This window comes from Mesoplodon mirus (genome assembly GCF_964341445.2).
Source record: "Mesoplodon mirus genome assembly, chromosome: 10".
Taxonomy (NCBI): domain Eukaryota; kingdom Metazoa; phylum Chordata; class Mammalia; order Artiodactyla; family Ziphiidae; genus Mesoplodon; species Mesoplodon mirus.
The window spans coordinates 65,533,754-65,552,905 of NC_138986.1; the positions used below are offsets into that span (position 1 = coordinate 65,533,754).

Below are 19,152 nucleotides of genomic sequence, written 5' to 3' on the forward strand. Positions count from 1 at the left end.
ACTTGAGGACACGTGGATGGGGAAGGGTAAGCTGGGACATAGTGAGAAAGTGGTAGTGTATATATGGACATATAAACATTACCAAATGTAAAATAGACAGCTAGTGGGAAGCAGTCACGTAGCACAGGGAGATCATCTCAGTGTTTTGTGACCACCTAGAGGGGTGGGATAGGGAGAGTGGGAGGGAGGGAGACACAAGAGGGAAGAGATATGGGGATATATGTATATGTATAACTGATTCACTTCGTTATAAAGCAGAAACTTACACACCATTGTAAAGCAATTATACTCTAATAAAAACGTTAAAAAAAAAAGAGTGCATTCAGATATTGTTTTGAATAAGGGATATTTGCTATGCAGGTGTTTTTGTAATTGTAAGGCACTGGGAGAAGTCCCCTTTTCAGTGGTGCTCAGAGTTACACTTCGCATTGTGGTGTGGAGAGCAGCCCGGTGCTCACGCACGGAGCTACAATGTGAAACATGGGGGGAGGAGTGTCCGGTGCAGCCTCCCTTCAAGGTGTTTTTCCATCATTGCCACCACCGCTTCCCTCCCCTGACAACCCTCTCCATCACCCTGTTCTCCACGATCTATCTTAGAAGGTAGGCATTTCTACATTTGCAGTTTTCTTGTTTGAAATCCCCATCAAAAAGTATACATTCCATTTCAAGAGTGTGTGTTCTATAACTATAGACACATTTAAAAAAAAAGAGTATGTTCTGAAATGTAGGAAGTGTCTACATTTAATTTAAAATATATTTGCCTCTTGCTTTCCTATTATTTCCAACAATTCAGGAGAATAGACATTTGATTCCAAGGGCTCTACATAAAGACCTCTTTCACAAAACAAGTAAACATTTTCCATTTCACCACCATTTCCATAACTTAATGCATAGACTTAACCAATTTTTGTATATCCAAAGTAGAGTTTTTCTAAGTGTCTTCACTTATTTCATCTCTTTCCTTAGACATTTTTGGTAATGTGGTAGGTTAAGGCAGAGGGCGGGATCCCTCTGTGTCCTGGCACAGGTATGTGTTATGTGGTCAGAGACATGTCTGTTTGATTCCCAACTCTGTCACAAACAACCCCTGTGAGCAATATGGCCAATCACATCATTTCTCTGTTCAACAATTTCTCCAAATAAAACATGGCAGCAATTGTGTATTTTTTCAAGTCTGTTTGGCAAAGAACACTTTAAAAGGTATATAAAGTTTCTAGTCCTGCACCTTACATACCGTGGGTATTCTATACATATTAGCTTACTTTCCTCATATTTCTTCTCCTTTATACATATTTTGAGCCACTTAGACACTGAACAAGCCCTTTCAAAATGTTTGCAATAATGCAGAGAATTATTTCTGAAAACTTGGCAAGTTCTTTGTCACACATTTCCTCTATCTTCAAATCCCGTAGTAAGATTATAGTATGTATTTTCATTTAAAAGCATGATGAGGTAAGAATTATGAATAGATAAAAGTCAAATTTCTGTTCAATCTCTCTTCCTGGATTTCCTATTGGATCTGTCTTGAACTAAATGCTGACTTAAAAAAAATCTATGATTGTTTCCATCTGCTGTATGTTCTTTCTTCAATCAGAAGTCTAAATATCTTCCCTGAGAAATACTACAAAGTGTCTAGATATTAAGCTTTTTGCTTTTGTTTAGAACTTTACAAGTAATCTATCATCTAAAACATTCTTCTGCTTAAATATGAGATATTAGAAGAAAAAATCATTTTACTAAAGGACTTAGAGGACTTTCTTTAAAAATTATAATGAGCTTTCTCTCGTGGATCATTAAGAAAAGAATCTATGTAAGAGTCAAATGAGCAGAGATGATTTGGGTTTTATATAGATTTAAGTAAAGGCACTGCATGGAAAGTTCTAAAAGCCTTTTCCATTTCTGTGGCAGACACTCTTGGTTACCAACTTAATAATCATCGACCCAACAGAATGCTGAGTTTGTTACATAAAATGATCTTACTTTTCAGTAAAGGTTGCATCCCTGCCCAGTTGATGGCCGGTTAAGGAGTAAATCTTAATTAGTATAAGCAAATCTATGTATATTGTCAGTGACTGGTGTAGAAATGGATGTGACCCAATTCTTTTTTTTTTTTTTTTATGGCAAGTTTTACTTTCAGAAATAAAACCACAAAACAACACAATCTAATTCAATCTTAAAGGCTGGCATGCTGAGCAAGGAATGTTCTTATTCTTTGTAGGAGCTCCTTCTTTACACTGTCAGGTACCAGGGCTCTGCCTTTTGGTGTGATTTCAGCCACCAAGTCATCAACAGTAACGTGTTCTAGTCCTTTTTCTTTAATTACCTCTTTACAGTGTGCCTTCAACTGATCCTTCCAGCCACATTCAATTAATTTAGCTCTCAGCAACTCTTTGAGGCATTCTCTTTCTCCAGTTTCTATCAACTTTTGGTTAATTGCTGCTCTCATCTGCGCATCTTTGTTCATCTTGCTAACCACACTCTTCGGCTGCCCAAGTGACCCAATTCTGAATCAGGAGAAATGAGATTCCATTGGGGTTGGAACAGTATGCCCATACTACTCAAAATCATCTATAGATTCAATGTAATCCCTATTAAGATTCCAATGGCGTTTTTACAGAGTTAGAAAAAAAAATTCTAAAATTTGTATGGAACCGGAAAAGACCCCAAGTAGCCAAAGAAATCCTAAAATAGAAGAACAAAGCTGGAGGCACCATAAATAATCCAATTAAAACTGGGCAAAGGACCCAAATAGACATTTTTTCCGAAGAAGATATTCAAATGGCCAGAAGATACATGCAAAGATGTTCAACATTACAAATGATCAGGAAATGCAAATCAAAATCACAGTGAGCTACAACTTCACATCTGTCAGAATGGCTATCATCAAACATACAAGAGATAAGTGCTGTGGATGATGTGGATTAAAGGGAAAACTTTCACACGCTTGGTGGGATTGTAAATTGGTATAACCACTATGGAAAACAGTATGAAGTTTAATCAAAAACTAAAAATAGAATTACTATATGATTCAACAATTCCACTTCTGGATATTTATCTGAAGGAAATAAAATCACTATCTGGAAGAGAGATCCGCCTCATATTTATTGCAGCATTATCTACAATAGCCACGACATGGACACACACACGTACACACATATATACAATGGAATATTATTTAGCCATAAAAAAGAAGAAAATCCTGTTATTTGTGACACCGTGGATAGAACTTGAGGGCATTATGTTAAATGAAATAATCAGATGGAAAAAGGCAAATAGTGAATAATCTCACTCATATGTAGCATCTAAAAAATAAAAAACGGGCTCATAGAAACAGACAGTAAATTGGTGTTTTCTGGGACGAGGGGGTGCGGGGACAAATGTGTAGAGGTGGTCAAAGGGTAAAAACTTCCAGTGGTAAGATGAATAAGTCCTGGGGATGTCATGTACAACATGATGACTATAGTTAACAATAATGTATACTTCAAAGTTGCTAAGAGAATAAATCTTAAGAGTTCTCACCATACCAAAAAAAAAAAATCATAACTTATGTGAGGTGACAGATGTGTTAGCTAAGCTTATTGTGGCAATCATTTCACAATACATACATATATCAAAACATTATGTTGTACACCTTAAACTTACACAATGTTATAAATCATTTATATCTCAATAAATCTGGAAAAGAATTTTAAAATAATTGCTTGGTAATTATTACCTAAGGCCATGATGTGTGGGTTCCTCATGACTAAGAGGGGACAAGCCTCAGAACAAAGGTCAAGAGGCTGAGGATGGTGGCGTGAAAGACCAGGAAAATCTGGCTCCTCACCAACATTGTTCAGCAGCAGAATTAACTAACCTTGGAAACTCACTTGAGGACTTATTATGTGAGAGAAATATATACATATATATGCTAATTATGGCTGTTACCTGAAGTTGAAATTATCCAAATTGATACAAATGCTAAGAATTATACAGATATGTATGGACAGCATAAAAAAGGAATTGGGAAAGGGTATATGCTCTATTGCCTGCATTTATAGAGGGCTGACAAAGAGCTATGAGGACTTCCCCCCCCCCCAAGGTTTTATTTATTTATTTATTTATTACTATGTGGTCTTAATTAATTAATTATTTATTTATTTTTGGCTGTGTTGGGTCTTCGTTTCTGTGCGAGGGCTTTCTCTAGTTGCGGCAAGTGGGGGCCACTCTTCATCACGGTGCGTGGGCCTCTCACTATCACAGCCTCTCTTGTTGCAGAGCACAGGCTCCAGACGCACAGGCTCAGTAGTTGTGGCTCACGGGCCTAGTTGCTCCGTGGCATGTGGGACCTTCCCAGACCAGGGCTTGAACTCGTGTCTCCTGCATTGGCAGGCAGATTCTCAACTACTGCGCCACCGGGGAAGCCCTATGGGGACTTTTGAATTACCTATCAGCAAATGGTAAAGCCTTATGTAAGTGGCAATTACTGAGTGAAATCCCAGGCTATTAATATGCCAGAAAGGACATCCACTTGAGGAAAGGACATCCACCATCTAGAGATGATACTCTAGACCAGAAACTCACCTTTTTCCTTTTGGGACTCTGCCACCATATTATTATTATTACGCCTGCATCTTTGTTGTCCCTTGCACAAATATTCCATGATACCATCATAATTTTCAATCATTCTGTGATTATGGGAACATGCTGGATAATTTCCAAGGCCAGAGAGGAATGTGTTGTTTCCATTAGCCTCTTCTTGCTTCATGTTAAAGGCAAGATAGTTAACTCTGGACTATCCTACAGGATCACTATCAAGTACTATTTCCAAGATCTTCAAAATTCATTTATTAGGCACAGACTAAACCATTAACAAGCGACTGGTCAATATGAGATTTCTGAGTGAGAAAATTAAAATGCATATGGTAGTAAGTCAAGATCCCCCTCAATTTATATTTACTGACAGAATATGGGGGATTGGGAAAGTAAAACACAATGCTAGTAATGGCTCTCCTTGTGACAAACTCTCTGCAACTGACAAGTGTACAGAAAATAAAGGCAGCAGTGCATTTTTCATTAGAAGTCGATAGACTGCGATGCTGTCAAATGTTAACTAGCTTACCTTCTGCTCTTTGCAAAAAGGTTAATGGATACAGCACATTTTCCAATGTGACTCTGAAAAACAAAGAATTACAAATAGTATGTAGTGGTATTTGTTTTTCTTCTTTTTTAGCCTACCCTATGTAAAATCTAGAGGTTGAATGCCACATCAGAGCTTTCAGCTATCAAACAATTGTTAGTGATCATCTGTGGAGGTGGGGGTGGGAGCTAGAGCTGTAGTGGAGGAGTTGTGAATGAATTTACAGTAGTTGGTGTGTGATATTAAGGATGAACCTTTATACATTTAAGAATCAAACCTTTAACCTCAACCTTTTGTAGGAACATGCTCTTTATTTACCATTTGTCTAGTTTTTTCAAAAATATTTTACAGCTATGTATTATAAAAAATGGTATCATTTATGCCAGCGAGTATGACTAACCTATATGTAGAGACTAAAAGAGCACACCTAATTTTCATCACTCCTGATAAGAATGAGAACATTATCAACAATACCCCCCGTCCTCTGCCCAGGAAGTGAACATTGAACTGTATTTCTAATTGACCATTCCTTTGATTTTCCTCAGAGTTTAACCACATATATTGTTCTCCTAAATATGGTTTAGTCTTGTGTGTTTGGATATTTTAGTCAGGGAAACATACTGTGTATACTCTTGTGTGCTTTATTCACTCAGCTTTTGGCTTTGGAGATTTACTCTAATAGATGGTTCATTTAGTTATCCTGCCTCTAGGAATTTGTTGCTAGATGCACTCCTTTTTTAAACATCCTTGTGTACGTTTCCTAGTGCACTTGAGAGTTACACTAAGGTGTATATCTAGGAGTCAAACTACTAGATTTCAATAGTTGTGGGAATTCTTATTCACAACGACAAATAATAAAATTTAATCAGAGAAGTGAGAAAATACAGAAACAAAGGAAAACAGTCAAGCAAGACAAAATAATAATAGTTTAGCCGTAAAACAAAGTAGGACCTTTAGTTCCCCTCAAGGGCTGCAGATAATATTCTGAGTCATATTCTTGAGTTATTTTGCAGATACTGAAACTCCCACCAGGTGGAGGAAGTTCACTGCATGCTGACCAGTAGCACATAGACCCAAGACAGGTTGGAACCAGAAGGATGATGATTGAGATTCCCCAAATACCACCTGGCTACCTCACCATGAACCAATCAGAGAACTGAGCACTAGTTGGTCAGGCACCCCACCACCCTCTCCCGCTCCTTGCCTTCAAAAACCCTTACCCATCTGGGAGTCTCATTTGAGCATGAGCTGCCTCTTCTCCCCACTTGTCCCCAGATTGGGCACCTTGCAATAAACACTGTACTTTCCTTCATTACAACCTGGTGTCAGTAGATTGGCTTCATTGTGCATCAGGTGAGCAGACCCAAGATGGGTTTGGTAACAGTCTTTCCAATTTTAGGTATTCCTACCTATGAGTGTGGTGTCTCTCTCTCTCCATCTATTTAATCTTCCTTAAATTCTTTGATTATTTTTCAGTAATATTCTTCAAAATGAGATTTCTGAAATTCTATTACTTTAATTTCTATTTCTAAAATATTTTATGTGTATAAAACATGTATATAAATATGTTTAAGTTCTTATTGTAAATATAAAGTAATGCAATTAATTTTTATTGATATATTTGACAAACTTGATAAACTGCTTTATTAAATCTAATAATTTTAGACTATAGACCAGGAGTTGGCAATTTTTTTTCTGTTAAGGACCAGATGGTAAACATTTTAGACTCCAAGGGCCATATGGTCTCTAGCAATTATTCAACTTTGCCATTGTAGCATGAAAGCAGCCATTGACAATACCTAAATGTTTCTAATAGTTCACTGACATACGATATTTGCTGTAGGTTTGCATTTTTTCTATTTCATTTATTTCTCTTATTTTTATTCCCCTTTGCTTCATTAGTATTTATTCTGTTTTTCTTTTTCTGATTTCATAAGTTGAACACTTAGCTTACAAACCTGTAGCCTCTCCTCTTTTCAAAAATAAACATTTAGAGTTACAAGTTTTCCTTTGCCCTTTTAACCATATTCTATATTTTTATACTTTATTTTAATTATTATTTATTTTTAATTATTTTCTAATTATTCTCGGATTTATTCTTTGACAAATGAGTCAGTTGGAAATGTGTGTTTAAATTTCTAAATATATAGGATTTTAAGGTTACCTTTTAATATTGATTTCCAAATTTGAAGCATTGTAGTCAGACTGTTTTGTATTATCCCAATTCTTTGATTTTTTTCATTACTTAGTATGCAGTCAATTTTTGGAAGATTCTAAGTGTGCTTGAAAAAAATAGTGTATTTTCCCATTCTCGTGTGAGGGGTTCTATAAGTGTATATGAAATCAAACTTTTTAATTGTGCTGTGAAAAAATTCTATACCTTTACTATTTTTTCTTAATATATCAATTAATAGAAGTGTATTACAATCTTTGCCTAATTTCTTCTTGAAGTTCTGTCTAATGCGTAAATATATATATATCTACAACCCTCTATCTATGTATCTATCTATCTACCTACCTATCTACATTTTTAGATGTGCACAATGTACAATTGTTAGGTCTCCCTGTTGAGTTGAAGCTTGTATCCATTTTTTCAGAAATGCTTTTTAATAAAAGTATATATATATATATATTAATATACACACACACATATATATTTTAACATAGCCACCACAATTTTTAAGTAGTTTGTCTTTGTCTGGTATTATTTTCCCCTTTCTTATAATTCCAAACTTTCTACAAGTTAATGCTTCACCTGTACCTTTTACAAACACTATGAGACTAAAATTTTAAAATCAATTCTGAACATATTTGTTCTTAAGTGTAGCCCATTTATACATACTGAATTACTGACAAATTCTGTATTTTTGAGTTTACATATTTCTATAATTTTCTCCTTGAAAAAAAGCAATGATTTTTTTCCCTTCAATTTTTCCTCTTCTGCTTACCTTAAGCAAACACCTATTTCAAATAATTTAATGATCACCTTTGAAATTTAGTATACCATATAATGTAACAAGGTCTTTGTGTCTCTACCCTGCTTTACCCATTTACTGAAAAGTAAATGTCTTTACTTGCTCTTTTCCAAATTATACCTTTCCCAGTGTTTTACTTCTATCATGTTTTATCTTAACACTAGGTCATAATGTTATTATTTTATAAAGTCAATACTTTTTAGATATATATGTTTCTTCTTTTGTTTCACACTGTCCTCCTGTAAAATCTTTTCTTTTCCTAAAGTTTTTGGGAGGTCCTTTAACAAAAATGTCTTGATTAAAAATCTACAAACAATAAATGCTGGAGAGGGTGTGGAGAAAAGGGAACCCTATTGCACTCTTGGTGGGAATGTAAATTGATACAGCCACTATGGAGAACAGTATGGAGGCTTCTTAAAAAAACTAAAACTAGAACTACCATACAACCCAGCAATCCCTCTACTGGGCATATACCCTGAGAAAACCATAATTCAAAAAGAGTCATGTACCACAATGTTCATTGCAGCTCTATTTACAATAGCCAGGACACAGAAGCAACCTAGGTGTCCATTGACAGATGAATGGATAAAGAAGATGTGGCACATATATACAATGGAATATTACTCAGCCATAAAAGGAAATGAAATTGAATTATTTGTAGTGAGGTGGATGGACCTAGAGTCTGTCATACAGAGTGAAGTAAGTCAGAAAGAGAAAAACAAATACCATATGCTAACACATATATATGGAATCTAAAAAAAAAAAAAAGTCATGAAGAACCTAGGGCTAGGACGGGAATAAAGACACAGACCTACTAGAGAACGGACTTGAGGACACAGGGAGGAGGAAGGGTAAGCTGGGACAAAGTGAGAGAGTGGCATGGACATATACACACTACCAAATGTAAAACACAGAGTTAGTGGGAAGCAGCCGCATAGCACAGGGAGATCAGCTTGGTGCTCTGTGACCACCTAGAGGGGTGGGATAGGGAGGGTGGGAGGGAGATGCAAGAGGGAGGAGATATGAGGATGTATTTATACGTATAGCTGATTAACTTTGTTATAAAGCAGAAACTAATACACCATTGTAAAGCAATTATACTCCAATAAAGTCGTTTAAAAAAGTCTTCATTGTAAATTCTCTCAATTTTTATGAGATAAAAGAAAAATCTCTATTTCATCCTCTTTCTTGATAGTTTTGCCAGGTACAGGATTCAAGTTATGTTTTCCTCAAGACATTGAAGGTATTATTCCATTCCTTTCTGACTCATATTGTTGCTGACAGGAAATCAGCTTTCAATCTAATTGTCATTCCCTAGTCAGGAATTTGTCTTTTCCTTTTGGTGACTTTTCATATCGTTTTTCTTTCTTACATTTACTTCAGTTTTACTACAGTATTTGTAAGTATAGATTTCTAACAATTTATTTTGTTTGGGATCTGTTGGGCTTTTGAAAGTTGAGAATTCATACCTCTCTTCAGTTCTGGAAAATTCTGTCTACCGTTGAATTTTCAAATAGTGCCTAGTACTCTGCTCTCATTACCCTCCCTGCTAAATCTCTTTCAAGAGGTTTTATTAGATGAGTACTTGACTTATTTACTTTAATCACCTTGATTCTAAATCTCTCCCCATTATTTTGCATCTCATTTTTTTTCACCATGAGACATAATCTTTGACAATTCTTTAGACCTATCACCCAGTTCATGGACATGTTCAACATCTTAATATTTGATTGGTTTTATTCAGAGAGTACAAATATTGGCCTCAAACCCAAAGGAGGGCCAGCTTAAGGGATAAATTCTCAAGAGAGACATTCTTTCCTCAAGAAAAATTATCTGAAAGAATTAATTCTGATGATATATATGAAAAAATACACAATGCATTTTCAAAGTGTCTTCCTTAAATACCACTTTACCCATTTCCTTCTAATTTACATCCAGTTTATTTAAACCTTTCCAATTCTGCAGTTAGCCTTTTTACTTTTTCAGATTATGTACTGCTGACAGAATGGCATATACAAATTTTTACTCTATCATTTCTAAATTCAGAGAAATATTTTTCAATTATCTTTATTTCCCTTACCAGCTTTGTTGACCCTGAAATTACCTTAACTGAGTAAGTCTTCTTTAGCTATTGTATTTCCTCTTGGTTATTTGGCTTCTCTAATATTTTAAGGAGTGCTCCATGTACATTTCATCTTGTTGGGTTTCTGGATAATATTATTTTCTTGTTATCTTTTACATCATTTTTAATGCATTGATATAATTAGTTATACAGGAAACACTAAAATCTGTAATCAGTCTTATGTTTTATTACTAATGTCTTATATGACATTGAGAAAAAAGTCCCCCCTTATTCCATCAAGATCCCCAACTATAAATATCCATTAGAGATTAATATTTGGGGTTGAAAATCCTTGATTAAGCCTGAGCATGAAAAGATATTAAATGATCTGATTCATTAATGTTGTTTAAAGTGTATGACGCCTTCTGCAGCAGCTTCAGTGAATTAGTACCCAGCTACCTGAAAAACATCAACTTACTCCATATGGTGTGTCTAGGACTAGAGAGAATTCCAAATTTTATATTCTATTCAACTTTACACTATGCCTAAAAGTTCAATGTAGAAACACATTTAAAACCCTGCCCTGACCTTTTCCAGTAAAAATGCATTTGTATGCAAATTATACTGTACAGTGTACACCTGAAAGTGTATTGCTTTGCATTTTTCCTAAGCCCCAGCAAAACAGTTAAAGGATGTCTGAAGGATGTTTGATTTGAAAATGCTTTTGAATAAGAATGTACAATAAACTTAAAACAATTTCTTCATGCCTGCCACAAGACTGGTATCTGGTATAAAACTGGCTCAATATTCAAAGGCATTGTTTTCACTGACTTTATTAGTGTATATATGATGGCCCATGGCATAATTTGTTCTACATGCACAAGGCAATGTGGAATGTACATATTGTTACCAATATTTTCCATAAAGTGGTGTTTTCTTATCGGGTCAGTAATGAAAAGATCAGAGGCACTGAGTGTGGAAGACTGGAGCAATCACTCGCCTTAAAAACTACATGATTTAAATCTTTTCTCTGCCATCCCCTAGGTGTATAATTTTGGGCAAGTTTTAATCATCTCTAGAACTTGATTTTCTTATTCATAAATGTATTAAAATATTTAAAATTAATAATACTATGTTAAATGGTGTAATCTAAACTTTTAAGTTGATCTTTCCAATCAAATATTCATTTAAATTAAATTCAGGGGCAAGTCCTCTGTCCCTAGACTAAATCTGATAAAGATGTGGCTGAACTTACTTACATTATTCAGTCGAATCTCTCGGGATTAGAGGAAGAGAGAAATGCTGATATACTTCAAGTTCTCCTTGTTTCCTTAAATAAAAAGGAGCACACCTGTAAAAATATGAAGGTCAAGCCACATGTGGTACGCCTACTTATTAATCTGTATCTGGATTATATTTGTACTGATATTATGTTTTAAAAGTCAATTATGTTTAAAAAATGTTTATGTTTAAAAAATCAATATTTAACATATATTCCAGTTAAATTTTCTTATGTGGATTTTAAATGATTTTTACATAATTGAGCAAAGAAATTTGTGGTCATGGATATCACTCTGTGTTGATTTTGGTATCTGCTGTCTGTCAAATTTTATTTGTGATTAAAATAAATGAATAAAAAAATAAGAATTTTATTGATATTATTGTTCTCTGCACCATAAGCTGGGGAAAAGAGGCCTTTTTTAGAGATACTTATTAAAAACATAAAACAATCAAGTATATCTCTTTTGCCTTCAATATCCATAAGTTTTTTGTTATGTTCATAAAGATCTCACGTGAAGCTGATGATTTTTGTATTTAAAAAATTCTTTAAGCAATAAAATTAAAATTCCATTAATATCCCAAAAAACACCACTTTAGATAGAGGCCATAAATTTTCATCTCTGGCCTGTTATGCACTCATATTCATTTCTTCCCAAAGCCAACCCCAGTGTATTGAGGTACACAAAACATCAGGCAAATACATCAAAAGAAAGAATGGCCATAATATACAATAGTTCTCTTTTTTAATTTTAATTTTATCTCCAGTTCATTCTTGTTCTTATTGCATGCTACTTTTAAGCTTCTTCCTCAGAATTATGGTGTAAAGGCATTCTATAAAACAACTGCTTGGAATTGTTATATATCACATTTTCAGGATACAATAAGTAGTGTCATTACAGTCAAGATGAAAATTGATTTGGGGTGTTTCCTAGTAAAGAATATAGTCTTTAATTCTTCAAGGACTCAAAATTCTTAGTGAATGTGAATGTCATTCCTATAAGGATATCTTCATGATGTTATACTAGTGGCAAGAAAGAGAAAAGATACCTTATTTTCTTTTCAAGCTTAATTTAAATGGAAAAAAAACTTGGGGTGGAGGTTTTTTTTTTTTACTTAAAGAATCTGAATTTGACCTTCACCTAGCTATCTTCTATTTCTATGTTTATTTGTATGTACAATGAGATAACGTGCAGTCAAGAGATGTAATTCATTTTATAAACACCCATCAAAGAAAAATATAAAATTAGAGATATAAAACATTACTCACGACATCCACAGCCATGCACACCACACTTGATTTCAATTCCCACCCAACCCTGCACTTTTTCCTTTGCACACTCTATGGTAATAGTTAATTTATTTGCCTTTCCCATTAGAGTGTATGTTTCTTGCGATCAAGGATCTTGTTCCATTCCTTGGTATGCCTAGCTTCTGGGTCTCTACTTCAAATAAATTGGGTGTCTAATATGACTTTTTTTTTGATAATGAATAAATGAGGGAGGAAGAAGAGGGAAAAGGAAGACAGAGAAGAAAATATGAACTACATAAACCGTGGTAGAAGCGTCTCCCCACGGAGGTATGCATAAGACACTCCAATTTAATGTTCTTTGTAAATTAACATTTCCACACATGCATCTGTCAAATAGTGCAAAACAAGTGAGCTGCAATGACTAAAGAAGTTTAAATCTAGTTGGTTTGGAAAAAAATAAACACATAGTTTATTCAAAACAAATATTTGTTATTGAGTTTTAAAAAATAGATGCTTAATTGTTATTAAACACCATTTTTTCTGGGTATTTCTACTTTCTAGCTCAGGCAAATAGTATAACCTCTGTTACTCAGAGTCCCTACGAGCAAAATGAAGATAAAAATATCAGTCTTCCCTATTTTAAAAAGTCATGAAAATCAAGTAAGTTAATGTGAAATAAAGTGATGGTCATGTTCTATTAAAAACATTTGAAATATTACTGCCCAGCCACCTGATGGTTTATAGTCTTAAGATTTCCTTTATATATCTAAACTCAGATAATACACTTTTGATTGTGAGATAATATTTGATAAAACTTGTCAAGTAATTTCTTCTTCATTAAGTTATTTCATTTTCAATTTTAATTTAGTAATTTATTATGGTTTTAAGTTTATAACAAGTGTTTCATCAGACATAGTTACAGAACAGAGAGCCAACATTAGGCTTGCTCACAAAAATCACACCTCAGAGGGGTTGAAAAACTCTTCTGACATCACATGAAATAGTTTCAAATCACAGAAGATTTTATACAATTCAACAGAGAAATCAAAGGCTCAAAGAGAGACATCAGAAGACAAAATGAGTTGAAAATGCAATTATGAAAGGCAAGCTAGCAGATATTCCACTTATCACATAGCACACCTGTGTACCTGCTGCAGGTTACATATGCAGAGCTGTCATACAGTATTCAAGAAGTAGGAATTTTGAACATAAACATAGGTAAACCTTAACGAGTATATGTATATTGGCAGAGTTTTTAATGGACTGAGGTATACAGAAACATTAAAAAAGAAAGATCACTTATATGCGGAATCTAAAATATTAATACAAATGAATCTATTTACAAAACAGAAGCAGAGTCACAGACAGAAAACAAACTTATGGTTACCAACGAGGAAAGGGAGAGGGGAGAGGGATAAATTAGGAGTATGGGATTGACAGATACACACTACTACATAAAAAATTAAAAAGCAACAAGGATTTACTGTATAACACCGGAATAATGTTCAATATCTTATAATAACCTATAATGGAAAATAATCTGAAAAAAAAAATATATATATAACTGAATCTCTTTGTTGTACACCTGAAACTAACATTGTATTACAAATCATCATACTTCAAATAAAAAATAAAATAAAAGTCATTTAGTAATCAAAATAAGAAAGAAATGAAACAAAAACTAAAGTGAGCTTTTCACACACACACACACACATATACAAACATACATATACATATTAGCCTTAATGTTTAGTAAACACGCTTGTCAAGGAATCCTACTTGTACTTTAAATCTCTCATTGCATATGTACATACACACACAGACAAAGTAAATAAAATACATGTGTTTCATATACTGTCAGCACCCCGGCTGCATTTACTTACTAATTTACTTACTAATACGTGAAGACAAATAAAACGCTGCAAAGTCATACTCTGTAAACCACATGTAAAGAGAAGAGAGAAGCTTGGCCCAGCATCTAGAGTCTGAGGCCTCTTAAAATAAGTTGTGAATTGCCCTTTTTAATCAGGACACCGGGGAAGAGAATGATTCCTTTTGAGTGTGGGCACTTCAGAATTCCTGGTGTCAAGTGGAAACCCATAGGCCTCAGGAACCAGGCTCTTCTCCCTTGAAGAAGTTTCAGTGCATGCACATTAGATGCTTACATGCTCTTGAATGCAGCCTATTATAAGGACCACAAAGAAGAGATCAGTGAAGAGAATTTCTTACAGAAATAGGCATCACCCCAGGAGCCAGTTTTAGGCTGGGAGTAATAGAAAGATAAAAAAGAAAGGTTGTGACCTTCACTCTTCATCTCCCTACAATTTGATGGCTTGTTCTTGATATAAATCCTTCTAGCTAAAATATAGACTTAAAAAAAAATTAGAAACACCAGACTTCAGGGACGTGTGAGGAGGTAGGGGGATTCCTGTAGAGCAGGACTCTGATTACACAGAGGGGGGTCAGCTCTTTTTTCAGAACAAACTTTATTTTGTAAGATTTACTCTCAGAGCTCTCTCTCTATAGCAATTCACGCTACAAGCTCATCAATTAATTCCAAATATTTTGGAATCGAGGAGGATAGTACTGTTGAAATTGGATCTAAAAAGTTTGCTATTTTTTTCTTCCTGTACGCTGTTACCTTTATGCATTTTCATCTTCCTCTCAGGTGAAAATTCTGAAGTAACCTACTAAAGGCACTGAAGAAAACCAACATTCTAATCTCAGGAGCATCCCAGTTATTACACAAAAAAATAATTTATGTAATTCCTACTTTGCTCATTATCTTTCTTTACTTTGCATGTAAGTATTTCTTTAGCTATTAATTACCCTGGTGTATGCATGCTACTTAAATCATCTTCATACCAACCTGCCCCTAACTCAATTCTCAGTGACTTCGGCTCAGTCCACTGATGGCAATTCACACAAACCAAAAAAAGAATGAGAATCATGGCCTCTCCAATTTTAGCCCAATTCATGGAATGGCAGAATTTACTTCACAATAGACCATACACGTAACAGACAACCATAATAGAAACTCACAAGGCCAGAATCTACAGGACTCCCATGAATACACAAAAGGTAAGTTTTCCCTAAATGAAATGAGGGTTCTGAATCATTCATTTTAACTGTACATGTACAGTCGGCATTTTTGAAGAGCTAACAATAATCTGTACATATTTCCCAATTATCTGTATATCTAACCTAAGTTTTCTAAACCTCTACCTTCTTGGGTTTTCTCCAGATAATTAAAATAATTGTCCTCCTGTTGCTTTACTATGTTCCAGACATTGTTCTATGTGCTCTTTAAAAATAATGATCTGGTAACCATTTTGCTAACTTTCATATGTCCCTTGTATGAGAAGGAAGCAATGCTAGGACACTATGAGAGATGATCTTGCCCATCTCCCCTTTAACAACTGATGAAATTGGAGACCCTAGAACAGAAACCTCATCACTGCAGGCTGCACAGCTTATAAACAGCAGAGCCAGATGACTCAGTATCCCAGATCCTTTCCTGTTAGGGTAGGTAACCTGCTGCTTGGAAAGGAAGTCCTCTATGGAGGCCATCATGGAGGTTATGGATCCGACGCTTAGGGGACCAGCAAGGAAGAATTATGGAGTTTGGAGAGAATGTATTAGATGGGGAACCTGAAAGAATCATGGGAACTAGAAGAAAAGAAACAGCTGGGTGTAGTATTAAGGCAACAAATATTAAAATGATTGCCTTGAGCCAATCACTTATTATCTCTGAGTACTATGCATTTACTAGAGTTTGAATAAGCCAGTAAACAGAGGACATGTATGGGTCAACTTATTTTGTCCATTTTTTTGTAACAGATGAATAAACTTAAAAACCTAGCGTCTCTAAGATTACAGAGTTAATTGTGGAACTGGAATGCAAAGAATTTTGCAAAATTATGATGATAATGTCTACTTTGTCTAAGCCTTAGGGCTGTTTGAAAAATTAAATAAAGTATACGGAAAACACCATTGAAAACTGGTTCTTATCCCCATTTTGCCTGAGACAGAGGGAGTATTCTCGGACACAGAGCTAAAAGTGGGAGGTCTCTGGCAAACTGGGACAAGATGTCAATAATGCTAGGTACAGTGTGTATTTAATGTATTATATCAGTTCATATTTACATATATAAACATATATATAACAGTTCTGTGGACAGAGCTCAAGGATATTTTGGGTTGAAAAACGCAGCTTCTACCTCAAACTGGAGGGTATCTGCGATTCAAACCAAAGAACTTTGTGTCCTCAGGGCTAAAACCTGAGAATAATAGCTCTGGCATGGCTGAGAAAGTGCCAACAGATAGGAAAGAGTTATAGATCCAGGGGTAGATAGAATAAAAGAAAAACACAGTAAAAGGGAAGTTCCAGCAAAAACTGCATTAAGCCAAGCCAGGGTGGATTTATCTTAAACTGGGCATATATAATTTAACTCCTTTTTGCATTTTAACTTAATTCTGTTATTATTTTGGTTTACTTTTAGACACTTCTGCAGTAATAAAAAGAATGAAGAGAAGACACAGCAAAAGCAACTCAAAAGCAAAATGTTCAAATCTTTATAAACCTTACTTTTCTGAAAAGCAAAACTAAAAATTCAAACATAGCAAAACAGGACGGGTTTGGTTTGAATGTTCATTTGATCTCATGAAAGTTAGGTATTCTTTTATAATTATTTATATCAGAGTAAATGGACTTCCAGCATGGCTCAAGAGGAGTGAAGTCTAGCCTCGAGTCCACTACTAGAAATGGGAATAACATTGACTCGATCAGTTTTCCTCTGAGAGCTTCATTTGCTTCCTCTGTAAAGAAGGGCCCTTGGACTAGAAGACCTCCAAATTCCTTTCCAGTTCAAAAACGCTGTAATTTTGGAATCACAAAATTCAGATTCCGGTTATTTGGCTCTTCCTTTACATTTTTATCTCACGCTAGAAAGGCGACATCCTTGGCCACCCAGTGAGATTGGGAGGCGAGGGACAGGGGTAGCTGATATTTCTACAGAGACCGTGAGATCTAACCAGACAGATCTTTTGAATCCAACCCCCAAGACTTATTGGCCAGAGAACCACAGGCAGTGTAACCTTCTGAAGTCTAAGGCTGCTCATTTGAAAACGATGGTCATAGTAACTCACAGTGTGACTGTGATGACTGAAGGAGACAGTGTCAGAGTGGCTGGCACATGGTAAGTGGCCCATAATTTTTTTCTCCCTTGCTTTCCTTTTGGGTTATCCCGACATAATATGTAGCTTGGAGCTAAAGGATCAAAACATAATAAATGACTTGCAAAACAGTCAACTTCTGCTCTCCAGTCCTAATGAGTATTTATCCTCAACCCGAACACACAGATCATCCACTTGTGATCATCCCGACCTGCCTTCCTAAACCCCAGATAATCTCTTTTCATAACATTTAAAACTAAAGTGAAATAAAGAATACAGATATGGAATCTACAGCACCACTAAATTTCCCTATTGAATTTCTATAAATACTTATTCCCAACGACTCCATTGCAATTTCAGTAATTAGTACAAATGATTCAAACAAAAGCATTTTTGGCTCCATGACAACGGATACAGCTACGATGGTTATTTGTCGTATGAACTGCTATACGCCACTTCTCCTTTTTTTTCTCCCCACAGTGATGTTAATTTGTCCCGGTAGCAGCAGAAGAAAGCGGTTGTCCGATCACATCAGCTACTCTGCTGGCAAAGAATCACTTTAACTGTTCTTTGAATTTATATGGAATGAATCAGAAGAAGATTGATTCTGTTCTTGAGTGGTTCAGTTTACTCAATATCTGTATTTATGTATCCTTAATATACATATGTATCTTCAAAATAATTATACAACACACATATCCATGCATATACTTACACAAAGGTAATGCTTAAAACATAAATTATGTTGTCAATCGGTGCTGATTTTATTCGAAGCACACTGGCATTGTTAACACCTAGTACACGGTCCTAATTTGGGGAATCATTCTCAAAAGGGGCTGAACGAATTCCAATTTGCAATACCAAGTAGGCTTATAAAGAAAGAGTTATCATTTTTTTAATGAGTGGTGCTCTGACCCCTTCATTCAAGGTCAGACCGTGAAAATGTTAAAATGACACATAAGGCAGGAATATTCATTTGACACCTAGGTATACACACACACCCATCTTTGTTTTCATATAAGTTCCTGGTGTGGCAGAGACTTCTCATTAAAAGAAAATTTTTGTGGTTGACATCTGTTACTAGCACCAAAGCACCTGTCTGCTTTTACAACATACACAGCATTCGATCCAGAATGCCACATGGGTATCCACTCTCTCCATAGGCTTTGGCACCCTGAACTACACACCCAGGATCTGTCCCTCCTGAAATTAGATGACTAACTTGCAGTCTGTTTTATCTATGTCCACGAGGCCTTCAGGCACATTTGTGGATACATGTGCTGGGAATGAA

General features: G+C 35.2%; 1 protein-coding gene across 1 annotated transcript; it reads right to left on the bottom strand.

Annotated features, from left to right (window-relative positions):
- Positions 1-2,097: 2,097 nt before the first annotated feature.
- Positions 2,098-2,486, bottom strand: LOC309811330 (transcription and mRNA export factor ENY2-like). The gene has a single exon (XM_082633968.1). It carries the CDS (start codon positions 2,462-2,464, stop codon positions 2,174-2,176), a length of 291 nt encoding a protein of 96 aa, XP_082490094.1. The 5' UTR covers positions 2,465-2,486; the 3' UTR covers positions 2,098-2,173.
- Positions 2,487-19,152: the final 16,666 nt, after the last annotated feature.

Bases quoted from the DNA above. Each gene is read 5' to 3' on its own strand.
- LOC309811330 (XM_082633968.1), bottom strand. From the start codon at position 2,464: ATGAACAAAGATGCGCAGATGAGAGCAGCAATTAACCAAAAGTTGATA.